General features: G+C 44.3%; 1 protein-coding gene across 4 annotated transcripts in view; it reads left to right on the top strand.

Annotated features, from left to right (window-relative positions):
• PTGFRN (prostaglandin F2 receptor inhibitor) overlaps positions 1 to 16804 on the top strand; it is a 147225-nt gene extending 130421 nt beyond the window's left edge. For 3 of the 4 annotated variants that reach the window (XM_081495376.1, XM_081495374.1, XM_081495375.1), the window contains 3 exons: positions 5735 to 5842; positions 11278 to 11583; positions 13341 to 16804. In XM_081495376.1, coding sequence (XP_081351502.1) covers positions 5735 to 5842; positions 11278 to 11583; positions 13341 to 13507 — 581 coding nt within the window. In that variant the 3' untranslated portion in view covers positions 13508 to 16804. The remainder of the gene's footprint in view (positions 1 to 5734; positions 5843 to 11277; positions 11584 to 13340) is intronic. The other variant, XR_014055232.1, reaches the window with a different exon arrangement.
• The last annotated feature ends 2433 nt before the right edge of the window (positions 16805 to 19237 follow it).

Here is a 19237-nt window from a genome sequence, read left to right as displayed (position 1 = left end):
TCTACTTTCTATCTCTATAGATTTGCCTTTTTAAACATTTCATATCATTTGAAACATATATGTGGGCTTTTGTGAGTATCTTCTTCTGCTTTAGCATTATGTCTTCAGAGTCTATCATATTATATCATGTATCAATAATTCATTCCTTTTTATTGCTGAATAATATTCCAGTGTAAGACTATACCACATTTTGTTTAGCTGTTCATCAGTTGATGGACCTTTAGATTGTTTCCATCTTTTGGCCATTATGAATAATAATATGCTGACGTAAACGTTAGTGTACAAGTTTTTGTGTAGACATTGAGTTTTCATTTCTCACCTAGGAGTGATACTCAGTCATAAGGTGACTCTTTAATTCTTTCAGGAATTGCCAAATACTTTTCCAAAGCAGCTGCACCATTTTGCATTCCCACCAGCAATGTGTATGGGTTCCAGTTTTTCCTCATTCTCACTGGTTAGTTATTGTTATTCTCCATCGTTTTTTTTTTTTTTAATTATAGCCAACCTAGTATATGTGAGGGCTTCCCTCGTGGCTCAGTGGTAAAGAACCTGCCTGCCAATGCAAGAGACATAAGAGATGAGAATTGGATCCCTGGGTCAGGGAAGATCCCCTGGAGAAGAAATGGCAACCCACTCCAGTATTCTTGCCTGGGATATCCCATGGACGGAGGCCCCTGGCAGGCTATAGTCCATGGGGTCATAAAAAGAGTCAGACACGACTTAGTGACTAAACAGCAACAACAAGTGTATGTGAAGTAGTATTTCATTGTGGTTTTAATTTGCATTTCCTTAATGACTGTTGATGTTGAGAATCTTTTCAGATATTAATAGTTATTGGTCATATGTGTATCTTCTCTGGAGAGATGTCTATTCATACCATTTACCCCTTTTTTAATTGACTTTTTTCATTGTTGGCTAGTGGAGCTTTTCATAGTTTGAATACAAAAGTCCTTTAACAAAATATGTGATTTGAAAATATCTATTCTGTATGTAGTCTTTTCACTTTCTTAATTGTGTCCTTTGAAGCACCCAAGTTTTTACTTTTGATGAAGTCCAATTTATCTGTAGTTTATTTTCATTGCTTGTGGGTTTGGTGTCATATCTGAGAAACCATTGCCTAATCCATGGCTGTGGGGATTTACACCTATGGTTTCCTCTAAGAGTTTTACAGTTTTAGCTCAAACATACAGGACTATGATCCATTTTGAGTTAATTTTTGTCTGTGGTATGAAGTTGGGATTCAGCTTTATTCTTTTGTATGTCAATACTTTAGTTGTCCTGGCACCATTTATTGAAAAGTCTATATTCTTTCCCCCATTGACTTTGGTACACTTGTCAAAAATCATTTAACCGTAAATAAAAGGATTTATTTCTGAACTTTCAGTTCTATTCTGTTGATCCTTTTATCTTTTCCTGTACCAGAATCACATTGTTTCATTACTATAGCTTTCTAGTAAGTTTTGAAATAATTGTGACTCTTCTGACTTTGTTCTTTTTCAAAATTGTTTTGGCTTTATGGGTCACCTGCATTTCCAAATGAATTTTAGGATCAGCTCATTAATATCTGCAGAAAAGATACTGGGACTTTGATAGGGATTGTGCCAAATTTGTAAATCAGTTTGGAGAGTATTACTATTTAACAATATAGTTTTCTAATCCATAAACATGAGATGTCTTTCCATTTATTTGGGTCTTGTAAAATTTTTCAATGGTGTTTGTAGTTTCCAGCATACAAATGTTGAACTTTTTTCATTAAATTTGTCCTAGGTATTTTATTATTGATGCAACTGTAAATTAATTGCTTTCCTAATTTCCTTTTCAGGTTATTCATTGCTAGTGTATAGAAACTGAACTGACTTTTATAAATTGATCTTGTATCCTGCAACCTTGCTGAAATTGTTTATTAGTCCTAATAGTTTGTTGTTGTTGTTTTTGTTGATGGCTTAGGCTTTTTAAATATAAGACCATGTCAGCTGCAAATAGAGATAGTTTTACTTCTTGTATTCATTTTCCTTAATGCCTTCTAATTACTTTTCTTGCTTAATTGTCCGGGCTAGAATCTCTAGTAAAGTGTTGAACAGTAGTGGCACAAGTGGGCATCCTTGTCTATTTCCTGATCTTGAGGGAATTTTTCCTGTTAAGTATCTTTTACCCTTAAGTATCTTGCTAGCTATGGGTATTTCATAGACAGCAAATATTGAGTTGAGGAAGTTTTCTTTCATCCCTAATCTGTTGAGTGTTTTATCACGAATAAGTTTTGGGTGTTATCAAATGCTTTTTCTCTGACTATTGAGATTCAGATATTATGTGGATTTTGTTCTTTGTATTATCTGTTTTTATTGTCTATAGGATTTTACTCCATTTTGTTTTACATTTGTTATTTGATGTTTCTTTAAAACTATTATGAGACAGAAGGGAGACATAAAATCTTTTACATGTATTTCTAGGTGAGGAATGGGTATTGAATCTATTACTCAGTTCTTTAAATCTCATCATAACAGATAAAATCACTGTAGCTTACAGGTTGAATAGACTGCTTAAGGTTTTTGCTTTATTAAATCCATGGTTTTGTCATGGGTTCACAGTTTAGTTAAGAGGAGCTGCATCAAATCCAACACCCAGCACATTGCACTAGCCCTGAATAGCTCCACGAGAATATTGACTTGATACTGAAGAGCTTTCACTTCCTAAAAATCATCGGCACACAGTAAAATACATGTAACAAAGAGGTCTTTCCTGGTGTCCACCTTTTTGTCCTCTGTTTTCAGGACACTTACCTCTTAGTATAAGGACCGTGTTCCCCAAGGGGCCTGAGTTGTGGCATCTTCTGACTCAGAGTATCAGGGGTTTAAATGTGGTTATATGGTTTAAATGTGATAATGTTAAATATTTAATATTTGATGTTAAAAGAATAATAATAATAATATTTTTCTTCTTAATAGAGAAGTTTGAAAATATGATAAAATACAAGGAAGAATCACCCAATCACCCTTCACCTTACCAGAGACTGTTAATTAGTGGTATTTGTTATCTTAGAATTTTTCCCTTGCATGTTTTCTTCGTGACTTTGAAATCAGGCTGTATATGCAATTTTATGACCTGCTTTCCCCTACTTTAACATTATAAGATAAGCATTTTCCATGTTATAAAAAATTATAGGTAAATACCAACTTTAATGACTACACCTGCTAGAATTTGGCTAACCATTTCCCTACTGATGACATGCAGATGGTCTGCAGTTTTGGCTTTCACAGAGATACTGTCCTTTATAGCCTTTTCTTAGGGGCTAGAGGTGGAGCATGGTTTGTGTCAATGTTTGTATTTAAAAGTTAAGTGGTCTGTGTACTCTATAGATAGGAATCTGGGGACATGTAGTGGCCCTAGTTGTTCACTTAGATTATCTGTGCCATAATCTGTCATCTGTGAAGTTAACCAGACACATTCCCTCACAAAAGCAGCATTACCCAGAAATTGACCATAATAAAAATATTTCTAAGCCGGGGATAATGACCCGTATTAATAGTGAGTTGTTGATTTCGTCTGAAGGAAATCCACTGCTGTGAATAGTTCACAATGCAGGCCTTTTCCCTGGTCCTCGTCTGTGTGGTGAGAATGGCACAGATCCTCTGTTGTTCCCACGCCACGAGGAGAAATGAGAACTGTAACTTGTGATCCAGAAGGCATTTTGGGTTTCTTTGGAAATGTAAAGGAAAGAAAGTGAAATTTGTCCAAATTAGGTAGGGAAATTTGTCCAAATAAGGTAAAGAAAATATGTCCAAATTTCTTTGCTGTTTCTAATTAAGTAAAGAGGAACCGAAATCCATTATGAGGCTCTCCTTGTGTTTTATTATCTTGTGTTCTCTGAGAAGGCGCCTGGAACACTTTAAGAAAGCTCCATAGTATAGTTCTATTTTTAACCATGAAATTTCTAGTCAGAGAAAAAAAATTTAGTCCCCATTGCTCACCATGGTTGCTACTAACCTGTCCTCACAGATGACCATAAATGGCATGAAGTCCCCCCAGTCATCCCCACTGAGCCAACTCAGAGCAACTGGCTTAATCCTTTCCCACCTCACTGCTATAAACAGAGCAAATCCAGGGTGGTAAGGACCTGAGCAAACCATGGCCAAGAGCCGAGTTAATTGAGGGACATGATGCCCAGAAGTGGGTAAAGTTTCCTTGTCCTTTTCGCTTTCATCCCATTCCCTGTGTCCTGGAACTGCCATTCTGTTGTGTTCTCTGTCCCCTAGGCCCAATCCGAGTGCTCAGCAGAACCAACCAGAGCTGTCTGATGCCTCAAGGTTCCCATGTTCTACAACTACCCTTCACCTTTCTCCCAGCAAAACATAGATTACTCATGAACTCGGTGTTAGAAAAGCCCTCTGTTGAATTCATCTTACTACTCATGTTGAAATAAAAGTATAGCCTTTTCAATTCTTTGCCTCATTGGTTCACATGACCTTTTACTCTCTTTCTCACAGTCATTTCTTTTGAATGTTAAAAAGTACCTTTTCCTTCCTGATAATCTGATTTTAAAGGTAGTTACATCTGTATTCTTAGCTTCGAATGAGTTTCAGAATCAGTGTCCAGGGCCATCTATCTTTGCTTTCAAGAAAACACAAGGGAAATCCCATAGCATTGGTATTCTGGAATCATCTTCAGGCTTGCCTATTCCTAGATGTTAGAATTGGGATATGGTAACTATTAAGCTCTTAGGATCAGATTGGCTTAAAGCTGCTTAATAATCTCACTTAAAAGTAAGCTGTCAAAGGGTTAAAACCAAAGAATGCAGTACCTAGCCCCTCTCTCTGCCTCAGGAGGGGATTGGAGCTACAGATTTCTTCCATACAAGGCATACCTTTTTTCAATATAAGAAGTCACTTATTTGTGCCTAGTAATGAAACAGCACAATGATAATTATCCCTACAGCCAAATGCATCCAACTGACTCTGTGGTAAATATTATTGACTTCTAGCCCTAAATTATTTTTACTTTACCCTTCATATTTTCTTGCCCATACATATGCTCATTACCTTATAACTTACAAACTTGAAACAGCCCTGCCTTGCAGTGAATCAGTGAGGAGTCAGCATGGTTTGTGTAGAACCATCTTCTGGCCTTTGGGAGAAGGAAAAGGGTCATTTATAAAAGTAAACTGGGTATTGAGGGAGGATTCCAGTAAAGCAGGCAGGGCAGGTCCTGTCTGGGTGGTATTTAAAAGGCGTTTCCAAGCTGCCTCCGTCTCCCCCAGCAGATTGGAATCGCCTTCAGCTGTACCTTGCAGCAACATCATCATTGTTGGCTTGCCCATCTACCTTCTGGATGTCAGCCTCATAACATCAGGGCCCATTGCCAGCACCCAGCACAATGAAGCTACTCAGTCTGTAGGGACCAAAAGCGTCCCTGACTTACTCCCAAGCCCTCTGATCTCTGAGCCACTCTGGCCTGGAAGTGAACTCTGTGGAGCCAGAAACATCCCCAACTGTACCAGAATGGGAGGTGGGGTGGTCTCAAAATGAGACTGTGGTTGGAATCTTAAGGTGAAGCTCAGCTGGAAGTACTTAATTCACGTCTCTCTGAAGAGAAGAAAAACATCCTTAAAAACCTATTTTGTGGATTTCTAGCCCAGTTCCAAGGAAAGAGAGCCCACATTTAGATGCACATTTGTGCAGCAAGAATGAGATTTAAACAAAAGTGTGAAAGAGGATCCTGAAGTGATGTTACTTTCTTCCAGGTCCTATATTCAATGCCTCTGTGCATTCGGACACGCTGTCGGTCATCCGGGGAGATCTCATTAAATTGTTTTGTATCATCACTGTCGAAGGAGCAGCCTTGGATCCAGGTACCTCTCTCCATCCTTTCCCCTTCCTCATATTGCTTTTTTAAGTGTTTCTCATATCGTCCCCACTGTGTTACAAATGTGAAGGTCAGGGATTGGATTGGCTATTTATTCCCAAAGTGCCTAGCTCGGTCCTTTATATTCAGTAGATGTTTACTGAGGACTTGTTAAAATGGATGCCACTATCTGTTAGATGGTTTGAAAACACAGCTAGACATTTGAATGCAAGTTCTCATGGTAATCCAGTGGCCACTTCAGGGGCTAATTCAAGCTGGTTTGCAACCCACTGGCAGAGTCCAGCTCCCTTCCATTTTGTCTTTCATCTATTCCTTCAAATAGTTATTGAACTCCTATAAAGAGATGCTGTTCTAGATACTGGGAATAGAGAGGCATGATCAAAATATTCTACGTCTACTTTCATGGGGCTTGCAGCCTAGTTTATTAAACAGACAAGAAAGAAATTACCATATATGTAGTATCAGATAGTGATTAACACTGGAGAAATACAAAGCAGAGTAAATGAGTGGCAAGTAACCAGGGTACGCTATTGCAGTTTAAACTTTTAGGAAATCTTTGTAAATCTTTTCTTTGCAGAAAATATTAGCACTGCTAACAGGATGCCCAAGAGTTGTGGGCCAGTAGCCTTACACCTTTTCTGCTTGGCCCCCTTAGTATGAGGTGCTGTGCTTCTCACTTAGATCCTCAGGGTTTGAAAGAATATTAAATGTATGCAGGTGTGTCTCTGCCTTCTAAAGAGCCTGTGGAGACCCTGACTCCCTGCCTAGGGGCTGCCCATGCTCTGACCTCCGGTGGCTTGTACTGCCTTCATCATAGGCAGAGCCATGATCTCACACAGATTTGCACCTTGAAAAGGCCAAATTGTGCAGAGCTCACTGAGTTCTTTGCAGAGACCACTGGACATGTGGCCTTGTCCACATGAAGCAGGAAATGAAGCAGGTCTTCGTTCTATGCTAAGGGCAAGCTGTCCGTAAACTGAGGGTGAGCTGTAGTTGATCTTGTGTGACCAACAGGAGCAAAGGCTCTGGCCTCCACCCCCTGAGGTCTGACTCCTGCATGGCCCCCGGCTGAAGGTTTAGGTGCGTCTAGCTCAGGGTCAGCAAACCTCTTCTGTAAGGGACCCGGGTAGGGAGTATTTTCAGTTTTTTTGACTCTGTGGGCCAGATGATCTCCGAGGCAGTTACTCTACTCTGCTGTTGTAGAGGGAAAGCAGCCAAAGAGAATAAACAAATGGGCCTGGCTGTGTTCCAGTGAAACTTTATTTACAAAAGCAGGTGGTGGGCTGGCTTAACCTGCAGGCTACAGTTTACTGAACCCTGCACAAGTTGATTGATACCAAAATTGACTTGTCAGGAACCTAAATATGGTTGAGCTTTAGCGGTAAAAAAAAGAAAAAAAAAGGAGAAGGGTTTATGGAAAACGTAAGAAAAGGAAAAGGAAAAAAAAAAACCCATCCAAAACAAAGATCAGGTAACTGTCCTGTGTGGTCAGGAAGGAGCCACCACTCCTATGGAGACTGCCAGGAAAGGGGGTGCAGGGAGGTACTTTGCAAAAGTTGAAATGATTTAATACTATTTTTGCCTCTAAAGTTCATTTATAAAAAATGTTTTTTAAACTTTTTATTTTATTTTGGTGTATAACCAATTAACAAACAGTGTTGTGATAGTGTCAGGTGAGCAGTGAAGGGACTCAGCCATACGTGTACATGTATCCATTCTCTCCCAAACTCCTCTTCTATCCAGGTTGCCACATGACATTGAACAGAGTTGCCTATACTATATAGCAGGTCCACTGCAATATCCTTGCCTGGAGAATCCCATGAACAAAGGAGGCTAGTGGGCTACAGTCCTTGGGGTCACAAAGAGTTGGACACGATTGACCATGAGCCACCTAGGTTCTTGTTGGTTATCCATTTAAAATATAACAGTGTGTATATGTCCTCCCTAACTATCCCTCCCCCACAATCCTTCTGTTTATAAAAAATTTTAAAAAAAATTTTAAGCTCATTTATAGATATACAAAAATGTAACATTTCACTGTCTTTCTCATAAATTAATGGGTCACTAATTGTGCCCTTAACATAAGTCTTTCCCTACAATACAATTGCAAAAGCTATAGGTAGCTGTTATCTTACACATCACAATTTTCCAGAACTTTGCACTCTTGGACTGCATGGGTGGAAGATTCTGAATAATTAAACACAAGTTGTGGTTTCGTTTTTCTTCACGTTTCCTATGGGCTACGAAGGAATTCTCTTCTGGAAAGGACATGTGGCCCAAGTGGGCCGAGTGCCAACGCAGGGGGAAGGGTGGGGAAGATCACAGCTCTTGAGAGGCAGGGTCTGAAGTCAGATTCCCTAGAAGCAAAGCCTGAGACAAGCGTGCGAGTGATTAATTGAAGATGTGCCCTCAGGAGGAAACTACGAGGGACTGAGGGAATCAAGGTAGAACTAGGAAAGAAGCCAGGCAAAGATCTGAATTCAGAACAAATGTAACTCCCTGTGGGGTGCTCCAGAGCATGGATTATACCATAGAGGGTGACCTTGCTGAGCTCAGGCTTTTATACTTCCCCTCCTCAGTTGTTCGTCATTGTCCACAGTGAATGGCTGGGGAGGGGGAGCGTTTCTTCACCTCCGGGGGTGGCTCTCCGGGAGGTGGCTTCTGTCAGCTAAGGACAGTCCTCTGCAGAAGGGTTCAGGTGTGAGAGCTTAGCAGCCGACACCTAGAGCAGCTGGGGGCCCAGCGTTCCAGCTGGTCAGGGCAAGGTGCCAGGAGCATCTGCTGCGGGCGGCAGTGCCCTTCCTGTCAGGGCATCTCCTAGTACAGAGTGTGTATGTTGAGCTGTGGAGATAAGGATGTTCATGGCGGCCACCTTTTACTGTGCACTTAACTACATTCCGGGTGCTATTTTAAGCATTTTATATAGCTGACTAACCATGGGTGCTATTGTAATTTCCTTTTAGACAGGAGGAAACTGAGTCACTGTGAACTTAAGTGACTCACCCAGGTCACACAGCTAATGAGAGCTAGGATTCTAGCCCGAGTAGCCCGACTCGACAGCCTGGCCACCATACAGTAAGGCATGGCAGGACAGGGCTTAGAGTCCAGGCGCTAGTAATATGGACACAGCTGTGACTCTCTGCCTTCAGTAACACCCCAGCGCCTGCAGGTGACCGCAGCACTGAACTGGTTTTCATTGGGGACCTGGGAGTGATCTGCTCTGCCCAGGCACTGGCCAGGACGTGAGGACATTGACCGCATGCCCTCTGCCCTCAGGGAGTTGGTCATTTGGCAAGAGATGGCCTGCACGCTGGGAACAATCAAATGTTTTGCGCAAGTGCCTCGGTGGATTGATGGGAAGGAAAAAAATGATATTTTGGTGCCTCAGAGTAGAGAGCTGACATCACATGTAGAGTTGAGATTTGCCTGTGGCCATTAACATGTTAGGCTACCCACTCCAGTATTCTTGCCTTAGCACTTAACGTTTTTATTGTGAGTTGGAAAGGAATTATCATTTGAACAATTTTGTAGAAATTCTCACTTTGGGGGAATTCCTTGGTGGTCCAGTGGTGAGGACTCCGTGCTTAACCACTGCAGGGTTCTATGCCTGGTCAGGGAACTAATATCCCACAAGCTGAGAAATGTGGCCCCCCCAAAAAATGAAAAAGAATTTCTTGCTTTTAATTTTGCTTACATTCTTTTTCTCTGTGTAAGCATCTGAATATGATTTATTTGCCTTATAATGTGCTTTTTGAGGTTATTAGTGTATTTTTACTAAATGGATGTTACTTTTTGTTTAATAAAAAGTGTGTCATTTAACATTTGTATAGAAAGTCTTGTCAAGTGAATTTAAGATAAAGCAGTGTTTGTGGCCTGCTTTCTTGCCTGCTGGGTGACTCTCAGACCTGACACAGCTGGTATCACTTGGTAACTGTCAGAAGAAGAGGTCAGAGGCTTAGGATGTGCAGTCTTATTTCCACGTTCGATGAGAATTGCCACTTGTGCCAAAGTCGTCTTACTCTTGTGCCCACATTAATTTATTTGAGGCTGTTAGAACCTTAATTTTGCAGAGTACTTTACGATTCCACAGCATTACTCACTGGGACTGTTAAACCGTGTTCAATTTTCTCAGCTTGACATTTTTTTCCTCTTGTTTTGAACTTAAGCACTTCAGGGGTGGAAAAAAAAATCACAGTGAACGATAAAATCTAAACTGTTTACAGCTCTCCATTTTGTACGATTCACTTTATTTTTTTTTCCGTTTTTCCTTCCAGTTTTATTAAGATAAAATTGACATACATCCCTGTACAGGTTTAAGCTACACAGCATAATGATTTCACTTATATACATCATGAAATGATTATCACAATAAGTTTAGTGGACATCCATCATCTCACATAGATACAAAAAAGTGTTTTTTTCCTCTGTAATGAAAACTCTTAGAATTTATTCTGTTAACGTTCATATACATCATAGAGCAGTGTTAACTATAGTCATCATGTATATACTACATCACTAGTATTTATTTATCTTATAACTGAAAGCTTGTATCTTTTTTTTTTGAGCCAATTCGACATAAATAAGATTTATATAATTTTCACGCAACAGTAGAATACAAATTTCTACTCAAGTTCCCATAGACTATAAACTAGGAGACACTGGAACATATCCAAGGACATAAAACAAGGTGCAAAAATTTCATGATCTAAAGATATTGAAATCATACAGAGTCTTTGAACGATTCACTTTATGTCCGTGTTGTCGCTTACGACTAGTCCTTCCAGTCTTGGGTTGTTCTGCCTGAAATGCTGAAGGACCCTGCTTTCTTTGGGGGAGAGAGCATTCTATGTCACCACACACCAGCTTTCCATCCCGTGTTCTGTGGAGGAGACATTTTGGGGCTGTGCTCCTTCAGCTGGGTGGTGGCAGTGGCCTGGTTAAAAGGGTGGATTCTGCAGTTGAACTCCTGGGTTAAGCTACACACTCTGCAACCTCCCGGCTGTGTAAGCTCAAACAAGGTTAATGGGTCCCTCCAGAGGTTAGAAAATGTGACCGTACCTTCCCGTACGGTTGTTGAGAGGATTCGGGGACACCTAAGCTCCCCAGAGCCGTGCTGGCCCCCAGTCAGGCTGCATGTGTGCTAAGTCGCTTCAGTCGTGTCCGACCCTTTGCGACACTGTGGAGTGTAGCCCGCCAGGCTCCTCTGTCCATGGGATTGTCCAGGCAAGAATACTGGAGGGGGTTGCCGTGGCCTTCTCCAGGGGATCTTCCCAACCCAGGGATCAAACCTGAGTCTCTTATGTCTCCTGCATTAGGCAGGCGGGTTCTTTACCACTCACGCCACCTGAGGTGTGTTATCCATACTTGGAACTTCTTCTGCCTGTGCCACTGATCCCAGGGTTTTGGCTTGGTCATCCGTAGACGACATGGCCTTTGACGTGTCCTGGTTTGCGGTGCACTCTTTCGGCCTGGACAAGGCTCCCGTCCTCCTATCGTCACTGGATCGGAAGGGGATTGTGAACACGGCCCAGAGGGACTGGAAGAGCAGCCTCAGCCTGGAGCGCATGAGCCTGCTGGAATTCTTGCTGCAAGTGCATGGCTCCGAGGACCAGGACTTTGGCAACTACTACTGCTCCGTGACTCCGTGGGTGAAGTCACCCACAGGTTCCTGGCAGAAGGAGGCAGAGATCCAGTCCAAGCCCATCTTTATAACTGTGAAGATGGATGGTAAGAAGGACACACAAATACCCTTCTCAGTGTTTGGGGAATGTCTTCTCTGCGTGCTTTGCCACCACTGATGGGATGCAGGTTCTCACCCTTTGAGGAATGTGCCTGCTTTCTCTCTAGCCTGGCTCAGGCGTGTACCCAGAAAGAGCACACTCAGCCCTTGCTGTTTTCCCAGCTTAGGTACCAGGTGTGCTGGAGGCCCCATTAGGAAATGATTTTTTTAAACTTACTGGACTGATTTTCGATGAATTCTGTAAATTCTAGACATAGTCACTTTGTTGTATCCTAGGGTTGGCACGGATTCTGCCAGGCAGGGGCAGAGAACAGCATCGAGAGAGTGGGTCAAGGTCTCTAGGAGGAGCAGTGAGGGAGTTCCTGCCCCTTTTACCCTTCTACTGGTCCTGTGCTGTGCTAGTCGCTTAGTTGTGTTGACTCTTTGCAATCCCATGTACTGCAGCACACCAGGCTTCTCTGTCCATGGGCTTTTTCAGGCAAGAATACTGGAGTGGGTTGCCATTTCCTCCTCTGGGGATCTTCCTGACCCAGGGATTGAACCCCGAGTCTCCTTGTCTCCTGCATTGCAAGTGGATTCTTCACCCACCGAGCCATCTGGGAAAGCCCTTTACTGGTCCTACTTTTGGTGAAAGGGGGCTCCTCCCATTCACTAGCACAGGGAGGGTTCTTCACAGAACCCTGAGATGGGAGGGGGAGCTCCCCACCTTGTTGGCTCACACTGACCACCAGTCAGCCTAACTAAGTGGTCGGAGGCTCCCTCCCCACCCTCCTGCTCTCTGAGCCTCCTGGAGTGGGGGCACATTTTCCTTGATTAACGGAAAACTGGTCTTCTCTGCAGAAAGTGTCAGAGTAAGGGTGAATTGAAAAAACTCATGGACAGAATTCAAGACCAGGTGCCTGGAAGGATTAAGTAGGAGCCTTTGAGTGCGTTTCCCTGACGATGTATCAGTTTGGCGGGGACTGGAATTGGAGCCCCAGCTCTTCCATAGACGACTTAGTCTTTCTAATCCTATGTGTCCTCTCTTGTTAAATGGGATAATAATCTCTCATGGGGCTGTTGTGCTAAATGTCAGGCAAACAACCACGGTGCCAGCCTCCACCCAAGGTTTGCTGGTAATTTGGGGGATGGGGACTTTGTGGATGCAGGATCTGAACTGTATGCGTTCCTGCAACTTAGTCAGTGATACCATATTTGCCTCTTGGAAATGTCTTGCTTGAAGTTATTCCATATGAAAATCCAGATTTACTGAACAAGCAGGGAGTGATTATTCACTTTGCTAGATAATTTACTATAGTGTTACTTAAAATAGCTCCCCTAGTACACTTCAGTTATCTGGTGCACAGAATTGATTTATGTACGTTTTTTTTTTTTTTAAGGATGCATCTGCTGCTGAATGTGTGGTGCCCTTATATTGACTTTTAAAAATCAATCTCCTGCCAAAACCCTAAAAAGCAAGTTGACATTCAAAGATATCGAAGGAAATTTTTTTTTCTGGGTTCGCCCCACCACCACCCCACCTGCTATGGAATTGGGTGGGGATATATTTGCTCATTTTTGGACAGCTATGGCTGAGCTGCTCTTGTCTCAAGCCCTGTGCTAGGTGCAAGACCCGTGAGGTCAGACTCCTGGGGGAGACCCCAGGCAGTGGAGGGGGGAGGCAATGGTCTTTCCTGAGCTCTCCCCACCCCCACACCCCCCAGTTTTCATCACTGATTCTGTCCCTCTGATCTCGCTCTCCCAGTGCTGAACGCCTTCAAGTACCCGCTGCTGATTGGCATCGGCCTGTCCACGGTCATCGGGCTCCTGTCCTGCCTCATCGGGTACTGCAGCTCCCACTGGTGCTGTAAGAAGGAAGTCCAGGAGACCCGGCGAGAGCGCCGCCGGCTCATGTCCATGGAGATGGACTAGTTGGTGCCAGAAAGGCTGAGACCGAGGGACGGTCGAGGAGCGGTTTGGACGAGATGAGGACAGCAATCTTTTAACGCGAAGTGTGTTACAATAAAAACCAGTCCTCTCTAATCTCAGGTGGGACTCGGCGCTCTCTCTTTTCTGCATGTCAAGTCCTGAGCGCAGACATGTTTACCAGCACACGGCTCTTCTTCCCACGGCACTTTCTGATGGAACAATCGAGTGTGTGTTTTCCTGACGGCGGCTTTTTAATGGTTAACCTCTAATTTTTTTCTCCTACTGGCTTATAGATCTCTGACTTGTGTGTGTTTCTACCTTTTGTTTTGAAGGGTTGCAGTGAGAAAGGGGTGAAGGCGTTCAGAGTTCTTTGTCTCGGGTGAGATCCATATGTCTTCCGAGTCGGAAGCACGTGCTAAGAGAGCTGCTAAAGGCGACCCTCTACCCCGGCCGAGGGACAACACAGACCAGTGCTGAAGGCTAATGTGTGGCTTTTACTACCCTCCCCACCCCCTATTTTCCAGGGGGTTTAGGCTACATTTAAAATCTAAACCTGCAGTCCGTAACTTCCTATCAAGCCCAAATGCATTTTGTTTTTTGGTTTTCTGCTTCTCTGCCCCCTTTCCACTTCTTTCGTATTTGCTTTATGTGCGAGTGCTGAAATGGCCCTGGAATCGAGAATTTGGCTCTCCACCAAGCACCTTATCTTGCCACCTTAGCCTTAAGAATGAGTATGAAGAAAAATGCACAGCCCCCTCTGTCCAGGGCAGTGAGAAGACCTTCAAGGAAGAAGAGGTCGGGGACAAGGAAAGGAACAGACAGTCACTCCCATAGTTCCGAGGCTACCATGCCTCAGGGGGCCCCAGAGATTGCAGAAGGGGGATATCCTGGAAGTTCGATTTCTGCAGTTTGTGCTAGAGGGTCAGTGGTGCAGGGGTGTGTCAGGCGGACGAAGCCACCTCTCTTCCCTGTCCCGCCCTATGTGAGAGCCTAAGCCTTGTGGGTCTGCAGGGGGAACCATTGACACCCCATGTCCTTCACAGGCCACTTGGGCTCTTTAATGTGAAGTCGAATTGCTACTTGCAAGACTGACTTCACAGAATCAGAAATTACCCAGAAGAACCATGCATTTTCTGTGACCTTGTCAGTCCTTCAAGTCTTTTAAAAAATCCCCTGCAGGGGGTTAGTGAGAAAGGGTATACTTTGTGGTGTGTTTGCTTTCCTATTAGGAACACGAAGGAAACCCAGCAATTTATTGCCATGTGAACAGCCTACAAAGTAGATCTGAGAGTGGTCCGCTTTGCCTGATCACTCATACCAGGAGTAGGACAGTGGTCCCAAAAAGATCTGTGTCTTGCCCCTTCACAGCGCTGGCCTTTCAGAAGCATCCCAGTGGGGTTTCCTGAGGCTCACTGGTGACTCAATCCCCACATTGCATTCTGTGTGCTTTTACCCTGGCTCTGAAGGACCTAATACCGCTTTGTCTTCCAAAAGGGAAAAAAGATTCATTTGTTTCGAGCAATAAAGTAATACAAAATGATGGGCATTCACGTGCGGCTCTCTGTCACAATGGGCCGGACGAGCTGGACTGCTCCCAGCTCACCATCTTCTCTTCTACTTCCCTCACTCTGTTGCCCACGTTTCGTTCTGCACATATCACCAAGTCACCCCCAGATGACAGATTGCCACCCAATTTTTCCTTTTGGTTTTGCCCACCGAGGGGACCACTCAAATGATTGAAACTAGATTCTGTACTAGCGGTAGCAGCACAGAGGAATTCCAGGCCTAGCACCTGTGGTGGGAAGATGTACCGCAGGTCTGCTCTACCAGAGCACAAAAGACCAGGGGAAGGGAAAGAGGCTGTGACAGCACTAGATTTGGGTATTTCCTACATGCCTTTTCCTAACTGTGCCGTCTCAGAGGAGGTGAGTCACAGGTGATTATGCAAACAGGAAATAGACACAGGTTCTGCGTTCAGAACAGCCAGTGCCCTTTGAGCCCTCACAGTGATCAGCCTCCTAAAAGAAGGTTCAGGATGGTTGTAGTACAGGCCCTTGGAAGGAGGAAAGGATACTTGGCTTTGGATGTGACCCGGTGGCCCCAGGTGTATGTAAAAAACATGGACAGGTTGCAGCAGACAGCCAGTGGCAGTAAAGGTGACACACGCTCACACACTCTACCTTTTCCTTTCAAACTGCTGTTGCAGTTCAAGGCTGGGGCTTGTATGGCATTTACTGTGCCCCTAGCCCCACCCTCCATCCACTGGGCTGGTACAAAGTAGGGAGAAGTCACAGAGCATTGTACCAAGGACCTCCTTCCTTCCAGGGACGTGAACATGGCTGGGACATGTGTCCTGGTCAGACTGTGAGATGTACTCTTGTTATACCAAATAGGCCCCCCTGCTGAGTGCTCTTCTGGAAAAGGTTCCCGCAGAAGCACTGGCATGAAGGCAAGGATCCAGCCACGACTGACACGGATGAAAGTGCACTGCTTAACACAAACTTGATAGAAAGTTTGACTTCTTTTTTTCTTCTAATCATAAAAATATCCCCAGAAAGAGCCTAAGCTGTATTCAGATAAAAGCCTGAAAAGTACTTTCCATTGTTTACTTTATAATGTTTACATATACTTTTCACTTTTTAAAAAAGGAAAATGCCAGCTCTGACTTTTTAACAACTTTTCAGATTTTTCATGGGACAGTGGAACTCTGACTCACCAACTGGATTTAAAATCTTAATTTAGAAACGTATTTATTTGTGTGTTTTCTCCCCTCCTATCTATGTGGCTTTCCCTAAGATCCTGGTCAAGGTGGCTTCTCCTGCCCAGACCCTTGTCTGTTTTCCCTGGTGGCTCTTGCTTCTTGCTTTGCAGACTGCCTGCAGCCATGATTTTGTCACTGACATCTGTGAGCCAAAGACTGAGCCTCTTTAGCAGGAATAATAAGCAATACTACACAACTTGCTACTTTCAGAAAACCTTTTTTTTTTTTTTAACCTTCACCGATGACAACAGAGGAAGAAGGGAACTGGGATTTGGGTAAGTTCTCCTCCGCTGTTTGACCAAATTCTCAGTGATAAACATTGTGTGCAGATCACTAGGAGAAAAAAGTTGACTGTCTTTCTTTTTTAGCGTGGCACATACAGATCTGCCGAATTTTATGTAGACAAAAGAAAGGGTCTTGTGTATTTTTGTCCATATCCAATGTTATATGAACTAATTGTATTGTTTTATACTGTGACCACAAAATATTATGCAATGCACCGTTTGTTTTTTATTTCATTAAAGGAAGTTTAATTTAAACTGAAGTTGTGTGAGGAACTTGATCTTGGCCTCTGTTTCTCTTTCATCTCCTCTGCGTAAGGGACTGTGGCTGAATTCCCTTGCCACTCGAGCACCTTCTCATCTCTTGGAATCCCATGAAAGTGTTGTAGATGTCCACCAAAGATAAAAGAAGAAATGGATTTAACAGGACCAATAGTGAGATTTCCACCAAGCGGAAAGGTGAGGGCTGGGGCCCCCTGCTGAGGATGGTCTCTCTGTCTCTCCATGCGTTCTCATGACCTTATAGGACCCTTGTCAGGAAAGAGAGAAGTTAGAGGCTGTTCCTCTCTGCGGATGAGGAAACACACCCAAGTTCTGTGACCATGTCGTGTCTGGAACAGACCAGCGTTTCTGACTCATGACCCAGTCTGGAGCCAAACAGATCCAGAAGGTGTTAGCCTCTGTATTATGTAAAAACAATGCTTTCCCCAGGCTGCTGGCTTCAGAGTCCAGGATGGGAGAGAGTGCTGGGGCTCCCACCTCCCTGCTGGCCCCAGGAGCAGCTACTCAGCCTCGGCCAGCCTTCCCTATTTGTGTTCTGGGCAGGGACCACCTCACTTGTGAGGTCTTCAGAGGCTGGGTCTGTGTCCTGGTTAACTAACCTCGTCTAGGTCTTGGCCCTGGTCCAGGCATATGGAAGGGACTTGTTTTTAGTTGCCAAGTCGTGTCCAACTCTTTTTTGACTCCATGGACTGTAGCGCGCCAGGCTCCTCTGTCCATGGGATTTCCCAGGCAAGAATACTGGAGTGGATTGCCATTTCCTTCTCCAGAAGATCTTCCCAGACCAGGGATCGAACCCACATCTCCTGCATTGGCAGGCAAATTCTTTACCACTGAGCCACCAGGGAAACCCCATAGAAGGGACTAGAGGTTTATGAATGCACAGTGAATGCTGTCCTGTGGGAAATGGCCCAACACTTCATGCTTCTCCATGAAGAGGGAGGATTCTGCTCACATCAAAACACTGACACAGTCAGAGCCGGTCTGCAGAAGTCCCACACCTCTTGCTGAGCCTGTACCTGCCTCAGTTTATATTAAAAGCAAAATAAAAACTTGCTCACACACCTCCTGTGGCCGAGGCATTGTGCTCAGCACAGAAAACCTCTGACTTATGTCCTTTCCTAGAGGGCTTGGCAGCTGCTGTTGGCTCATCCAGAAACCTCTTTCCACCTGTTCCAACTCCTGCTTCTCTGTCAAGTCTCAGGGAGCCTTTATCTGCCCCTCTAGGCTAGAAGAGAAACCCCTGACAGATGCTCTGGTTGTCTGAAAGTGGCCCAAGGGCAGGGACCTCTTCCCACTGTGACAATAGCTAACTAACACTGGGATGCTTTGATGTGCTGTGCACCTGGGCAAGGGCACCATGGCTTCCCAGGTGGTTCAAGCAGTAAAAAATCTGCCTGCCAATGCAGGAGATGCAGGAGACACGGGTTCAGTCCCTGGGGTGGGAAGATCCCCTGGAAGAGGAAATGGCGCCCCACTCCAGTACTCTTGCCGCAAGGAGTTAGACTTGACTGAGCAGGCATATGTGTGCACTCACACCTGGGCAAGAGCCTCAGGTCACCCGAGGTGACCACTGCAGATTTCTTATGTACTCTTCATGTAACTGGATCTTCCAGCTAACAGCCACCCCATGTCCTCTTACCACAGACCAGTGTGTGTAGCATACCGCTTCAAAATACAGGTTTTATTATTTCGGTGAAGCAGGGCCAACCATTGAGAAGATAGCTTGTTTCACTCACAGATCCCAAGAGGAGGGGTCACGCCACACCCCAGGGGCCACACGGGGAAGCACCAGCGTCCCTTAGGCAGCAGAGGGAGCAAGAGAAAAGCATGGACTGCTGCCCTTGTTTTGGTTTTCACGGGAAGGAATGGGCAAGTCAGGGTAAGCTGGCTTCGGATTGACTAGTTTGGAGAATTTCAGCGGGTTCTGGGGCATAGGAAGTGTCCCTAGTTATCAGGTGTGATGAGGAAACAGCTATTTTGAGTTGCTGCCTAGGATTTTACAGGATAATAGGGCTGCTCACAGCCAAAGCCTGAACGTATAAATAAGGACCTGAGCTTAACGGTTCCTGCCCCACATCCCCACTTTGCTTTTCCCTGGGCTCCTTTTAAAATAACCCTTTTGAGTTGAGCCTGCAGCCTCCACCACAGTCACCTTACAAGTAATAGGCGCTTGTTACCCTGCTCTCTATCTTCTGCTCATTGGACACCTGGGATGTTGCAGGACTGCCCTTCCCCTGGCTCGCTGGTCCCCCAGCCCTGGTTTCTGGGGTCTGTAAGTAATAAACCTTATGACTTGACTTTCTTTGTGTGAGTGTATTGAAACTACACCTTCAATCAAAATGACCCTGGGTTTCACTTCCTCAGGGTGGGAGTTCAGATGCTGAGGGAGCAACTTGCTGACCCGATGTG

This window comes from Giraffa tippelskirchi, chromosome 5 (genome assembly GCF_054371585.1).
Source record: "Giraffa tippelskirchi isolate mGirTip1 chromosome 5, T2T-mGirTip1v1.2.pri, whole genome shotgun sequence".
NCBI classification, from domain to species: domain Eukaryota; kingdom Metazoa; phylum Chordata; class Mammalia; order Artiodactyla; family Giraffidae; genus Giraffa; species Giraffa tippelskirchi.
Note: the sequence above shows the minus strand (reverse complement) of the source record. Positions and strands in the feature narration are given on the sequence as shown.